At 47.4% G+C, this 13,938-nt stretch overlaps 2 protein-coding genes across 3 annotated transcripts in view; one reads left to right on the forward strand and one right to left on the reverse strand.

Annotated features, from left to right (window-relative positions):
* Positions 1-13,938, forward strand: part of BRD2 (bromodomain containing 2) — a 66,013-nt gene that overhangs the window by 28,648 nt on the left and 23,427 nt on the right. The gene's annotated exons all lie outside the window — the stretch shown is intronic.
* SLA-DMA (SLA-DM alpha chain) lies at positions 8,268-12,702 on the reverse strand. 2 transcript variants are annotated; one of them, NM_001113705.1, is given in 5 exon segments: positions 8,268-8,497; positions 8,862-8,987; positions 9,274-9,552; positions 10,120-10,404; positions 12,560-12,702. In NM_001113705.1, coding segments are annotated over 5 exon segments (783 nt in total). In that variant the 5' UTR covers positions 12,648-12,702; the 3' UTR covers positions 8,268-8,492.

A 13,938-nucleotide genomic window follows, 5' to 3' on the forward strand; every position in this document is an offset into this window, starting at 1 on the left:
TTTACGACAGAGCAACCAGCCTAGGTGGGTTTCTTTAGATCACTGAAGAGAATAAACCCACATTCTCAGGATGTGTGTAGCCGGACTGCTCACTTTTTAAAGTGTTTCTTCTCAACGTCCTCCCCAAAGACTGGGACTAGATAACCTCTCTTGCTCCTTTAAGGGAAGTTACTTGGGAGCTTAACCCTTGGTCACTAACCCTTGGTCTGTCCTGTCTGTCCTGTCACCCAGAAAACAGGAGGATGAGGGGCCCTCCTGGGGTGGGAGGCAGAGGCAGGGCTGCTAAGAAGGAAGATGACACAGAGAGAGTGCAGTTATCTGGCCTCAAGGCAAGACTGCAGAATAAGAGAAGCCGTTCTACCTTAAAGCTCAGGACCACAGCCCTGAAAAAAAAATCCCTCCTTGCACTTCAGTGGCTTCTGTGCTATCCGGCCAAGCTTCATTTTCCCCTTTCTGTTTTGCTGGAGCCAGAAACCCCACCCTCCTATCCTCCAAACCATTTCAAGGCAGAGCCAAGGGTAACTCCGCATAAACGCCTTGATAAATAGCACTAGTGATGGAGTCTGTCACGGCTCAGCAGTAACAAACCCGACTAGTATCCATGAGAAATCAGGGTCGATCCCTGGCCTCGCTCAGTGGAGTGAGGATCTGGTTTTGCCATGGGCGGTGTGTGGTGTAGGTCGCAGATGTGGCTTGGATCCCCGCGTTTAGGTGACTGTGGCATAGGCCAGCAGCTGTAGCTCTGATTGGACTCCTAGCCTGGAGTCATATCATATACCATGAGTGCAGCCCTAAAAAATATAAAAAGCTGGTGATGGGCCAGTGCCCAAAGCTCGCTTGTCTCCCCCAAACTCAAAACTCAAAACTCCCCTGTGTGTTTCCCCCGCAGATCCCATCTGTCCTGGGGTAGGTCCCTGCCTTAAAAAGGCGCTAGAAAAAAGGAGATAATGCTTCTCTACTTTTCTTCCCCTGAAAAGACAGTTTTTAAATAGCAATTCATTCTTATTGTGAACTGTACAATTGTTAGGCTTTTCCATCACAAATTAAAAACCCAAATTGGCTTCTCTGTGCTCCCTAACAGGATACCAGGATGCCTCTTCTCACCTTTGTTTCTGAAAGCTCTTGAACTTGACTTAATAGTGAGCTAGGAGTTTCTGTTGTGGCTCAGTGGGTTAAGAACCCGACTAGTATCCATGAGGCTATGGTTTCAATCCCTGGCCTTGCTCAGTGGGTGGTTGTTGCTACCAGCTGCAGCGGATCTGGTGTGGCTGTGGCGTAGGCTGACAGCTGCAGCTCTGATTCAACCCCTAGCCCAGAAGCTCCCATATGTCAAGGGTGCAGCCCTAAAAGAAAAAAAACATAGTGAGCTAAATGAAAGAGTACTTAGGAGGGAATCCCTTGACACTGTCTCCAAAGTCCCTGACCCCAAGAGAGTCTGATATTTATGAAGAAAAAAGGAAGAGGAGGAAAAAAAAAAAAAAGCCTGTACCAAAAATGAAAATATAGATCAATATCAGAAGCGAAAGACTTGGTTTGTGTGACTAGTAGAGCTTAACTGATCCTCTGCCCATGTTTCCCAGCATCCTACTCTCAATCCCACTTGGTTATAAGACTGTTCTGTGTTTTAACTTCTCTAAATGAACCATCAAATGTGTTGAATGGGCAGAAAATGGGGGAGGGGAGTCCAAAATTTGTTAAGCTTCTACTTTGTGGCAGATACTGTGCTCAGTAGACCCTTTACATGCTCTCTCATTTAATATTCTGTTCACCTTTAAAGAAACTATAGTTTTGTTAATAATAATATTTATTAATTTACGTTAATTAGATTTGGTACAGAAAAGGTTAGAAGAGTGGAAGACTGACAGTATGTTTTCGCTCTCAGATTTGACTTCTGACACCTTCTTCCCTTCTTTTTTTTTGTCTTTTCTAGGGCCACCCCCGTGGCATATGGAGGTTCCCAGGCTAGGGGTCCAGTTGGAGCTGTAGCCACCAGCCTACGTCAGAGCCACAGCAATGCCAGATCTGAGCCGCATCTGCGACCTACACCACAGCTCGTGGCAACACCAGATCCTTAACCCACTGAGCAAGGGCAGGGATCGAACCCGCAACCTCATGGTTCCTAGTCGGATTCTTTAACCAGTGAGCCATGAAGGGAACTCCTTCCCTTCTTATTGTCTCAGAAAATGTGTCCTCTGATTTTCTGGATGGGAGACAAATGCTCAAAGTCAAATGTTACACTTAAATGTAACTGTATGCTATAGTTGTTATATAAAAATAGTCAAATTTCTTTTTTTTAAGTTTCCTTTTAAAAATTCTTGTTGGAGGAATTCCCTGGTGGCTCAGTGGGTTAAGGATCTGGTGTTGTCACTGCGGTGGCACAGGTCCAATCCCTGGCAGATGAATTTCCTCATGCCGCAGGTGTGCCCAAAAAATAAACAAACAAAAATTGTATTGGAGGTTAGTTGATTTATATTGTTGTGTTAGTTTCATCACTTAATCTTAAAAGATATGTTAATTGTCCTCATATTACAATTTTGAGAACAGGTCCAAAGAGTCACAATCAAGGTCTCCAGGTAAACACACACACACACACATACACACACACTCACGACATCCTGGGATTGAGATAAGCCACATAAAGGTAGCTAGTGGCTACCTCCACTGAGAAAAGGAAAAAGGGAAGAGCCATCCCCTCCTTCTAAGTCTTATGTTTCCGATTCTCAGAGTTCCTTCTGCTCTTGGACCCAGAGTCTCTTCCACTTTCTCTTTTGACAGTTTCAGAAGGGTGTGAATTCTCCTGCACACAGGCACACTTCCCCCTTCCACCTCTCCTCCCTCCCCGCCCAGGTAGGCGGGGAGCCTAACCTCACAGGAATCAGGTCATGGGATCCTTTTCCATGCCTGCAAAAGCCGGCTCTGGCACATGACACAGTGTGGCTGAGGCTCAGCGAGTTCCCTCTCGTGTCTGGATCTCTGCTCTGGCGGCCAAAGGAGATGTGAAACCTTCCAGAAGGCAACAGCAGGAAATGCAGAAGATTTCACTTCTCTATTAATGAGAAAACTGAGGGTGAATGGTAGAATCGAGTAGGACAGAAAAACCCGGAGACCTGTGCTCAGCGAAGCAGTTTCTTCCTTCCCCTCTTCCTCCTAACCCTACTTTTTTTAACAGACAGCTCTATCCTCACCAGCACACCCCCACCTTCCAGTCGACCCCAAAGTGTATTTCAATTGTCCTGTCCATTGCTGCTGATGGGATAACTATTTATGTAGCACCAGGGCTGGAGATGCTTGGGAATTCCCGCCAGCTTCCCATGTGCTGTCCCTCCTTTACTGCCACGACAGAAAGGCCCAAAGAGTGAGTCCTCTCCTTGCCTGCTGCCGCTCCCTCTAGCCCGGCCACCATAGGCCAGAAGTGGACAAACCACGGTGTCTTTGTGCAAAGTTTTACAGGGAATCCCAAGAGTAAGAGATGTCTTCTCTGCCCCATGTCGTTCACTTAGAGGTTGGTGGGAGAGTGAGAACAAACATCTCGAAAGAAAAGAGTTTATGTTAAAGCAAGTACGCGATAAGGCCAGTGGACTTAAAAGAGGAACGAGAAGTCATTGTGGTTATGGGTATGACAGGATGTCCTCTCCCTTGGGGGAGTCTGGAGGTGGGCTGGATTCAAGTGGGAAAAGAGGAAGGCAGTTGGCACTGTGGTCTTGACCTGTAACTGCACAAGCCTGGCGATGTTACAGGTGCTGTTGGGGGTCTATCAGGTACCTGGACTGGCTAAAATAAAACCCAGCTACAGGAACGTCATTGGCATTGCACATGGAAGAAAGTCACCAATGCAGTCTAATGCTTTTTCTGAGTATGATCATGACAATACAATATACCTCTTCCTAGCATTGCTCCCTGTACATTCTCGGGTTCCTCTTCTGGACAGATCATTTTAACTCAAGTCTCCATTTTGTAAACTCAAAAATTATCCAATCTGTCTATCATTCGTAATTTAAAACCAAGAGCATGAGACCACACTTGTGACTCCTTTCAATGTTTTTTCAAGACCACATACTCCTAGAGTTCCCATCGTGGCTCAGTGGTTAGTGACCCCAACTAGCATCCGTGAGGACGAGGGTTTGATCCCTGGCCTCACTCAGTGGGTTAAGGATCCAGAGTTGCTGTGAGCTGTGGTGTAAGTCGCAGATACGGCTCGGATCCCACATGGGTGAAAGACGAGGGCATTCTGTGATGTGAAATAAGTCAGGTAGAGAAAGAAAGATACTGTGTGATCTTTTTATATGTGGAATGCTAAAACCAAAACCAAAACCAAAACAGACCCAGAAAAGCGAAGCTTATAGAAACAGAGAACAGATTCATGGTTGCCAGAGACAGGGTGCAGGAGGTGGGAGAAATGTTGGGTGTGGTTTTTCTTGTTTTTTTTTTTTTTGGTTTAAATAAATTGATTTATTTTTTAAATAAACAAAAGAATTCAGAAGTCATTAGCATAATACAAAAATAAATACACGAGAAGAATGAGAATAAAAATTGTTTTATGAAATATGAGAGTGGAAATAGCAATTTGCCTATATTAACATATTAAGCTATAAAATGTTATTTTAAATTTGTGAGTCAATAACTAAATAAAGGCAGTTAGCAAACATTTGACAACTTCTTTATAACTCTGTCTACCTAAAACTATATCTTGAGCTGGTCAAAAACCTATTAAAATAGGAGTTAACTATCCAGTATTGTCTCTGCAGTGGCTCTGGTCACCCCTGTGAGGCCATTTCCATCCCTGGCCAGGGAACTTCCACATGCTGAGGATGTGGCCAGAAAAAAAGAAAAGAAAAAACACTTTTAAAATGTCCTCATTGAGAAAATAGAGAATCACTTTATGACTTTATGTTCCCTCAAGAATTTTAACTTTACTGCCTTGTGGTTTGAAAGGATTTCTAAAGATTATAAAAGCACAAACCATGAGGGTTCTAATTGTCAAAATGAAATAATTCTATTTGGGGAGGAACTGTATACAAATTTAATTGATGAACAGCAAAAGTGAAAGGAGGTGTTTACAATATGTATACTGACATAAAATTACCATATAGAATCTATCAGAAATCCCCACAAATTCACAAGAAAAAAAAAAACAAAGTTTAAGATGGGTAAAAGATATAAATCAGCAAATCACAGAGAGAGAGAGAGAGAGAGAAATGTAGAAGATATCCAGCCTCACTAGTAATGAGAAAAAGGCAAAACGTGATACCAACTTTACATCCACCGTATTATTTGAAAGTCAAATACTTTCAAGTATTAGTGACAATAAAGAGAACTACTTTGAATAGAACTACTTTGCAAGGTGAGAACTACTTTGCTGTGTTGGTGAGAGTGTAAACTGTTATGGTCCCTGAATTACTGAAATTACCAACTAGTTGTGAAAAAAAAAAATTCGCACACAAAACAAGGCAGCATATCTGGGAGGGTGTAAGTCTCGGAAGAGTTCCGTAAGGCTCTGTTAGGGCTGGAGGATCAGAAAGAGGTTCATGGCAAAGGTGGGGCTGGGTTTGGATCTACGGAATTGGTTAAGATGGAATAAGTTGAGCAGAATAAAGAAGGCATTCCAGTAAGAGGAAAAAAATCTGGGCAGATTCCCTAAAGGGAAGACAGACATGATACTTACTACCCAGGAAGAATGGTGGACACTGATTCATCCAAGAACAGGATTCCTGCTGGAAAGAGTGGGTCATATTTTTTAATTAGAAGTGGGGTTGGGGGGGGGCAAGGATGGAGTTCCCATCATGGCTCAGCAGTAACAAATCTGATTAGTATCCATGAAGATGCGGGTTTGATCTCTGGCCTCAGTGGATTAAGGATGCAATGTTGCTGTGAGCTGCGGTGTAGGTGGAAGACTTGGCTGTGATCCTGCATTGCTAGGGCTGTGGCTGTGGCTGCAGCTCCAGTTCAACCCCTAGCCTGGGAACCTCCATGTGCTGCAGGTATGGCCTAAAAAAAAAAGGATGGGGGCACCAGACTAGAAAGGGTTTTGAATGTTTCTCCACTGTTATAAGTAACAATAACATAAAATGCTTGATCAGAGAGCACCTAACCAAGCCCATCATTTTACAGATGAGGAGTTTGAGGCCCAGAGAGGTGATGTGACACAGCATAATAAAAGCGATTTTAAGTCTTGACTGGCAGGAAATTTCTGGATAAGTTGGAAAATGGAGAGAGAGAAATCAAAATCAGGAAGAACTAGAAAGCAGAGACAGATGTAGAATAGTAAAGGGAAAAGAAAAAGAGAAAAATCTCAGGGGGATTGAAGGTAGATTCAAAGTTGTTTCCAAGGAGTTCCCGTCGTGGTGCAGTGGTTAACGAATCCAATTGGGAACCATGAGGTTGCAGGTTCATTGCCGATTCCCTGGCCTCGCTCAGTGGATAAACGATCTGGCATTGCCATGAGCTGTGGTGTAGGTTGCAGACGCGGCTCAGATCCCGTGTTGCTGTGGCTCTGGCGTAGGCCGGCGGCTATAGCTCCGATTAGACCTCTAGCCTGGGAACCTCCATATGCCGCAGGTGTGGCCCTAGAAAAGACAAAAAAAAAAAAAAGTTGTTTCCAGAAGAGAAGTTAGTGATGCTGCTAAGTTCCCTCATGAAAATCCTTGCTAAGTTACTGAGTGCCTTTTCTACGTGCCAAACACTGTTCCACACATTCTACAAGATGTTACTTAAGCTTAACAACAAACTTCTTTTTTTTTTTTTTTTTTTTTGTCTTTTTGCCTTTTCTAGGGCCTCTCCTGCAGCACATGGAGGTTCCCAGGCTAGGGGTCGAATCAGAGCTATAGCTGCCGGCCTACGCCAGAGCCACAGCAACTCGGGATCCAAGCCACATCTGCGACCTACACCACAGCTCATGGCAACGCCAGATCCTTAACCCACTGAGCAAGACCAGGGATCAAACCTGCAACCTCATGGTTCCTAATTGGATTCGTTAACCACTGAGCCACGACGGGAACTCCTTAACAACATATTTCTTCAGCACCATTATCGTCACCCTTTTACAGAAAATGCTACCAAGGCACAGAAAAGTTCTGTAACTTGCCCGAGGGCACACAGCTAAAAAGTGACAGTCACGGTTGAATTCCCAGCGGTGTGTTTCCGAAGCCCATACTCTTAACCAGCACACATGCTGCTCTTAGAAATGAGATGGTTCGGAGGAGGTGCCAAGTCCTGGGAACAAGTGGATATTTTCCCTGAGATTAGATTCAGATCCAAAACAAAGCATGGAGACCCTTTCACCAATACGAGGCTAATTTCTCTCATAATCTTCATGCCACCCTCTCCTCCAAAACAACTTCTGACTCCACAGAAAGCAAGAAACAAAGCATATGCAAATAAGTTACTACCACTTGTCAGGTGCCCCCTGCCCTCACCACCTCCCTGCCCTGCCCCACCAGGACAGCAGTTCTCAGACCAAAGAACAAATCGTTTGGAAGGACACGTGAATTCTGGGTCCTTCCAGGATGCTCACACTTCACGTCAGGAGCTTGGTTATTACTGTTTTCAAGAAATGAGTATGACTGAATTCAGACTAACATCTGAACCCTTATTTTTCCCACTTTTGAGCTCTTGTTTTCCCAACTATGGTGAAGGTTGAAGGCAGTTTTACACACACACACACACACACACACATATATGAGGCAGTTTTACACACACAGACACACACACATATATATATTTTTAAGGGCCGGATCTGCGGCCTTTAAAAAAGTTCCTAGGAGGCTAGGGGTCAGAATGGGAGCTGCAGCTGCCAGCCTATACCATAGCCACGGCAACGCCAGATCCTTAACCCACTGAGTGAGGCTAGGGATCGAAACTGCATCCTCATGGATACTAGTCAGGTTCATAACCCGCTGAGCCACAGTGGGAACTCCCCAGTTATATATTTCTTAAGGCAGCCTAGACTAGGCGTAAACATTTTCATAAACAGTAAAGGGCAAAAAAACCTCTGGAGCAGCTTCTTCCACCATTTTGCGAGCAGATTATCAGAAAGTGGTTCTGCTTTCACTTCTCCCATATTTTGCACAAACTGATAGGAGTGAAAGCCATCCTGTTGGGCTGAGACCAGAGCAGGGGAGTCGGCTGAGGAGTAGGGGTTTTCCCATTTCTCTCCCTAAGGAGGGCAAAGCTGTGTTCAGGTTAGGGCATACTGGATTGGAAATGACAACCTACTCAAGTTAAAACATCCAGAAATAAATATAATGAATTAAAAAAGAGCCACACCGATATTAAAAAATGAGATTTATTGCCTTGACATGGCAGTGATGTCGTAGGGATAGGAAGGCCACTCGGGGGTCCCCTGGATCCAGTACCACGGAGAGCAGAGCAGGCGCGCGCAGCGTCCCAAGGACTTCTGCTCTGAGAAGGAGAGATCCTAGGCAGGAGGTGAGAAAGCTGAATGCCTCCTGCTTGGATGACTGCAGCTGCTGGCACCGGACTCTGGTCAGGGAGAATCAGGCTGAGGAGAGAGAAGGATGGAGGAGACCCTTCAGTGGGTCCTCCTCTTCCTCAAAGGCCCCTCCCAGCCTGCAACACACCCCACAGAAGTTGATCTCTCCTTGACTCCCCATCAACTCCCGGCGTCCTGCCTGCACCTCCCACCGTCACTCCTCTCCCGCTCAGAGCCACTCTTGTGATCTATAACGGGGTGTGTGGCACTGAGACCTCAACTAAGAGGATGTCCCACGGTGCCCGAGACAGGCCTCGCCACCCAAGGGTCCAAGGCTCGGTGGGGGTGCTCCCCATGTTGCAGGATAGTCCTGCGCCCCTCCCTCCGCGCATGCGCCTTTGTCTCCACACCCCCAGATGCCCTGAGGTACCACCTGAGCAAGGCTTCCGAGAGTAGATGATGAGGACTAAGCCAACAATGATTCCCAGCACACCCAGGCCAAAGGCCACGCCACACAGCACGTTCTCAAGGAGGTCTGAGGGCAGCGCATTCTGGGGCACTGGAAAAAGCGGGAGGAGGTCAGCCTGGAGGCCCGGGGGAAGCCGTGAGTGGTGGGTGTCTAGGATGACAAGGGAGAAACTGAGGCATGGAAAGTTGAGGTGGGCTCAGAGGGAGAAACTGAGGCATGGAAAGTTGAGGTGGGCTCAGAGGGAGAAACTGAGGCATGGAAAGTTGAGGTGGGCTCAGAGGGAGAAACAAGGGCCGAGTGGAAAAAGAAGCCCCCCCGTGGGTCTTTTTTGCCCCCCCCCCCAAGAAACCAATTTTCCAGGAAAGAAGGGTCTCACCCCAGTAAGAGATTGCTACGTAGCCGTCGAGCTCATGAGTCACGACGCAAGAGAAAAGGTCAGAGGGTGTCGGTGTGAAGTTTAAATAAGAAAAGGCCTGGAAGCTGAGGTCATCCGTGGCGGAGACGAAAGTGGGCCCGATTCCTTCCACAGGAGCAGAGTGATGCTCCCAGGTCACCGTCAGTGCGGGTGGGAAAAGGTTACTGACAAAACAGACCAGTGTGTTGGGTTTGCCAAACTCCAGGGGCTTCAGCGTGAACACCTCAGCGATGGGTAACCCTGCGAAGGGATTGAGGTGTGAGGGAAAGACGCCAGGAGCTTAGGCGACATCCCTGTGTGGAGGGGACGCAGCATACGGAAGGGAGGGCAGAGACTGGGTCAAAGGGCATGGGCTTTGGGGAGGAGAGATGATGCAGGCTCTGAGAAGGTCTTCCTCCCGGCTACTTCCTGCCGCACTTCCTATCTAGACCTCACTTTGGTGTCGGATCAGTGCTGTCTTCCCATTAAAACGCAGGCACATCCTCAGACACTTCCATGCTCCCCTCCCATCTTGCTAAGCGTTGTAGCACAAGGGCTAATGATACTCGGTAGACATCCAGGGGTCCCTATTGAATTCATCGAGTTCAATAAATAGTTTCGAGGAAGACAAGTTCCTAGGGTCTTGTCTTTTGCCCCACAACAAAAATAGAGGGCAAACCATGAGTGGCAGAAATATCAAGGTCCCGGGGTGGGGGGAGCAGAAAGCCTGAGAGATGGGGAGCTGATGAGAAGGGGAGTAATTCAGTGTATAATTCAGGTGAAGAGTGAAGCCCACTCACCCCCTCATCCCCCCCCAAAACCCCTGACCTCTAGACACTGGGATTTTCCCTTCAAACAGTGGGCCAACTTTTTCGATCATCTCTCGGCAGAATCCTTTGTCAAAGAAAATGGCAGGAGTGTCTTCAATCTGGTGAGCCCAGTCCGCAAATTCAGGCAGGCGAGGCACTCGGATGTTCTGGGAAAAGTTGAAGGAGAAAAGCTGGTCCCCATCATAGACCTCGGAGAGTCCCACTTCGGGATTCCCATCCTGGCAGTACATTGTGTACTGGAACGTGTGGTTTTGCAGCTCATCCCTCCACCCTGGAGCAGGAGCTGCAAGAGAGACAGGGTGGGGTTTAGAGAGGTGGGAGCCAGTAGAGGTGGGTCATAACCCCTCCTGTGTCTGTCACCTAGGCTCTCCCTCCCAATGGGGACGATAAAGAAAATCACGGGGTCTCAGAGTTCCCGTTGTGGCGCAGTGGTTAACGAATCCGACTAGGAAACATGAGATTGTGGGTTCGATCCCTGGCCTTGCTCGGTGGGTTAAGGATCTGGTGTTGCCGTGAGCTGTGGTGTAGGTTTCAGATGCTGCTCGGATCCCACGTTGCTGTGGCCCTGGTGTAGGCTGGCGGCCACAGCTCCGATTCGACCCCTAGCCTGGGAACCTCCATATGCCGCTGAAGCGGCTCAAGAAAAGACAAAAAGACAAAAAAAAAAAAAAAAAAAAAAAAGAAAGAAAGAAAGAAAATTAAGGGGTCTCTCCAGACTTCCCTAGCCTATAAAGGGCCAGCTATCAGGAGTTCCAATTGTGGCTCAGTGGGTTAAGAACCCGCCTAGTATACATGAGGATGAGGGTTGATCCCTGGCCTTGCTCAGTGGGTTAAGGATCCCACGTTGCCATGAGCTGTGGTGTAGATAGCAGATGCACATTGGATCAGGCGTTGCTGTGGCTGTGGTGTAGGCTGGTAGGTGCAGCTCTGATTTGATCCCTAGCCTGGGAACTTCCATACGCTGCCCTAAAACACACACACACACACACACACACACAAAGGCCAACTGTCTAAAGTTGAGAAAAGCAAAAAAGCTCTCCTGCCTAAAGTGACAGATTCAGAGTCACAATGTTGGTTGTGCTTTGTGCACAAAGGCACCCAGCCAAGGAGGTAAAAGGCAGCTGAAATCTAGCCTGCATTCTGCTCCCCAAACCATGCATCCTGGCACAGGGCTACACTCTCCCAAAAGGAAGGCCTTAGTCTAATTTCCAGGAGGCCATCGTACTGACGTGTGAAGGGGCTGGGTGGGTTCCCCAGTCTTCACCTGGGTGAGTGAAGAATGGCTTGGCCTCCCTAAGCCCTAGGTGACACTGTCCCCATCCTATCCTCAGACACACATGGTAGACTGAAAAGTCAGTCTCCAGGCTTCTTTTCAGCCACTTCATTAACACTAGGCCTCTCTGAAAATATCTTCCCTTCCCTCAACCCTGCAAACCTTGCAGGCTAGGGGTCCAATTGGAGCTGCAGCTGCCAGCCTACAGCACAGCCACAGCAACGTGGGATATGAGCCTTATCTGCGACCTACACCACAGCTCTCGGCAATGCCCAGATGCTTAACCCACTGGGCGAGGCCAGGGATTGAACCTGTGTCCTCATGGATCCTAGTCAGGTTCATTGCCACTGAGCCACAAAAGGAACTCCCAATAATTCCCATTCTTTGCAACTCCTGGCCAGCAGGAAATCTTCTACTCAAAATCCAATACCCAGAATGATAGTTCAAGTAAGAGGGATCTTCCAGATTATTCTCCATTCTGCCCCATCCTTTTCAGAGAAGGAAACTAAGGACCAATAAAGTCAAAAGCGTTTTTAAAAACCAAGGGTGAATTGATGACAGAGTGCAGAGCAGACTCCTAAGCAGGAACAGTGGAAATAACTTGTTTTGTTCAAATCCCAGCTCTCCCACTTTCCAACTGTGTAAACTTGCACAAGTTACTTACACGCTAAGTCTCATTTTCTTCATCTATAAAATGGATGTAATAATCTCTGCTTTAGGAGTTCCCCTTGTGGCTCAGCGGGTTAAGAATCCAACTAGTCCATGCGGCTGCAGATTCAATCCCTGGCCTTGATCAGTGGGTTAAGAATCTTGTGTGGTTGTGGCTGTGGTGTAGGCTGGCAGCTACAGCTCCAGTTCAATCTCCTAACCTGGGAATTTCCATATGCCGGTGCAGCCCTGAAAAGCAAAAAAAAAAAAAAAAAAAAAAAAAAAAAAAAAAAAAAGCTCTGCTTGAAGAGATTGTCTTAAATGGGACATATGAATTGCCTCTGATATCGTTGGCCATGCATCCACCAGAGCTCTCTTCCCCCATTCTGCTACCGTTTCCACTCTCTTATAACACACACACTGCTTACAAACACAAGGTTCCTTTGCAGATACCCTGGGTTGCCTCCCTAGGCTCTCAGGCAATCAGGAGAGAAGCAAAGGGCAGGTGCCGTCATACCTTCGGGGGCAGTCCAGGAGTGGGGCAGCAGCCACAGAAGGTGTAGCAGCCGTAGCAGTGCAGCTCCCTGGCTCAGCTCATGATCCATATCCTCACAGTGGGTTAGGAGCTACTAACTAGCTAACCCAGGTCCCCCAGGTCCCTTCCCAGATCATGGTTCACCAGCTCACTTCCCATAACTGCCCTTGCCGTTCTCACTAAGCCAATCACAGGAGAGCATAGGGGTGAACATCATTAGTTGCTGGGGAGACACCTAAAGCAAGCAACCTCTTTAAGACTTGGCTCTCTTACCAGGCCAGAGTGGGGTGTGTGGCTGGGCTGGGTAGGCAGAGGAGGAATGTCTGCCTCCTGGTGGGGATCCTTCCTTGGTATCAGGCTGTCATTCAGAGCAGCACCGCCCCGTGGCCAAACGCTGAACTGGGAAAGCTCGTTTCCCACAGAAACCCCTCAGGGCTCTTCAGACTCTGCCTCTCCCTCCCAGTCCCCACTCTTTCTCACAAAGATTCTTCTTCCTCAGGCTTTAGCTCTCTTCACTCTGCAGACATATACGGCACATTTAACAAGTGTTAGGTATCAGGCTCAGTGCTAGAAATGCAAAGATGAAGGCACATCCCTGCCTTCAAAGAGTTTAGAGTCTAAGTGGCAGTGGGGGTGGGATGGGATGGCTGGATACGTAATTAGACACAATGTAATGTATTCAAATAGGAATGAGCCAGGTGTTCTGGAAGTTGTGATTTTATGACCGTGGAGGAAGAGGTGGGACATAATCAGGGAGGCCTCTAAGAGCTTGAAGGAAAAACAGACCAGCAGCACATGAGGGAAGAGAAAAGCATTCCAGAGCAAAGGGGTAGGCAAATGCGTGAAGGTCAAAGGCATTCATAGCTCCTTCCTTTGGAGACCTCTTGTATAGTTGGATGTGAACTTTGCAGAGGCTGCTCATGAGTCCCTGTTTGGTAACTGGCAGGGGACCAGGGGGGACTGATAAGCTAGGAACTTAGGCAGGAGCCAGATCACATAGGCTCTGTTAGGCTACAACGAGGGTGTTTTGTTTTTGCTTTTGTTTTGCTTTTTAGGGCTGCACCTGCAGCATGTCAAGTTTCCAGGCTAGGGGGCGAATCAGAGCTACAGCTGCTGGCCTACACCACAGCCACAGCAACTGGGGGTCCTTAACCCACTGAGTGAAACCAGGGATCGAACCTGCATCCTCATGGGTCCTAGTCAGGTTTGTTAACTGCTGAGCCACCAAGAGAACTCCCAAGGAGTTACAGCCTCCTTGGGAGGCTGTCTAGCAGATGACAGACATATTAAAAATGAGGAGTGACACAATCATTTTTAACATTTTGGGAAGATTGTCCTGATATTTCAAAAATGGAATGGAG

This window comes from Sus scrofa, chromosome 7 (genome assembly GCF_000003025.6).
Source record: "Sus scrofa isolate TJ Tabasco breed Duroc chromosome 7, Sscrofa11.1, whole genome shotgun sequence".
NCBI classification, from domain to species: domain Eukaryota; kingdom Metazoa; phylum Chordata; class Mammalia; order Artiodactyla; family Suidae; genus Sus; species Sus scrofa.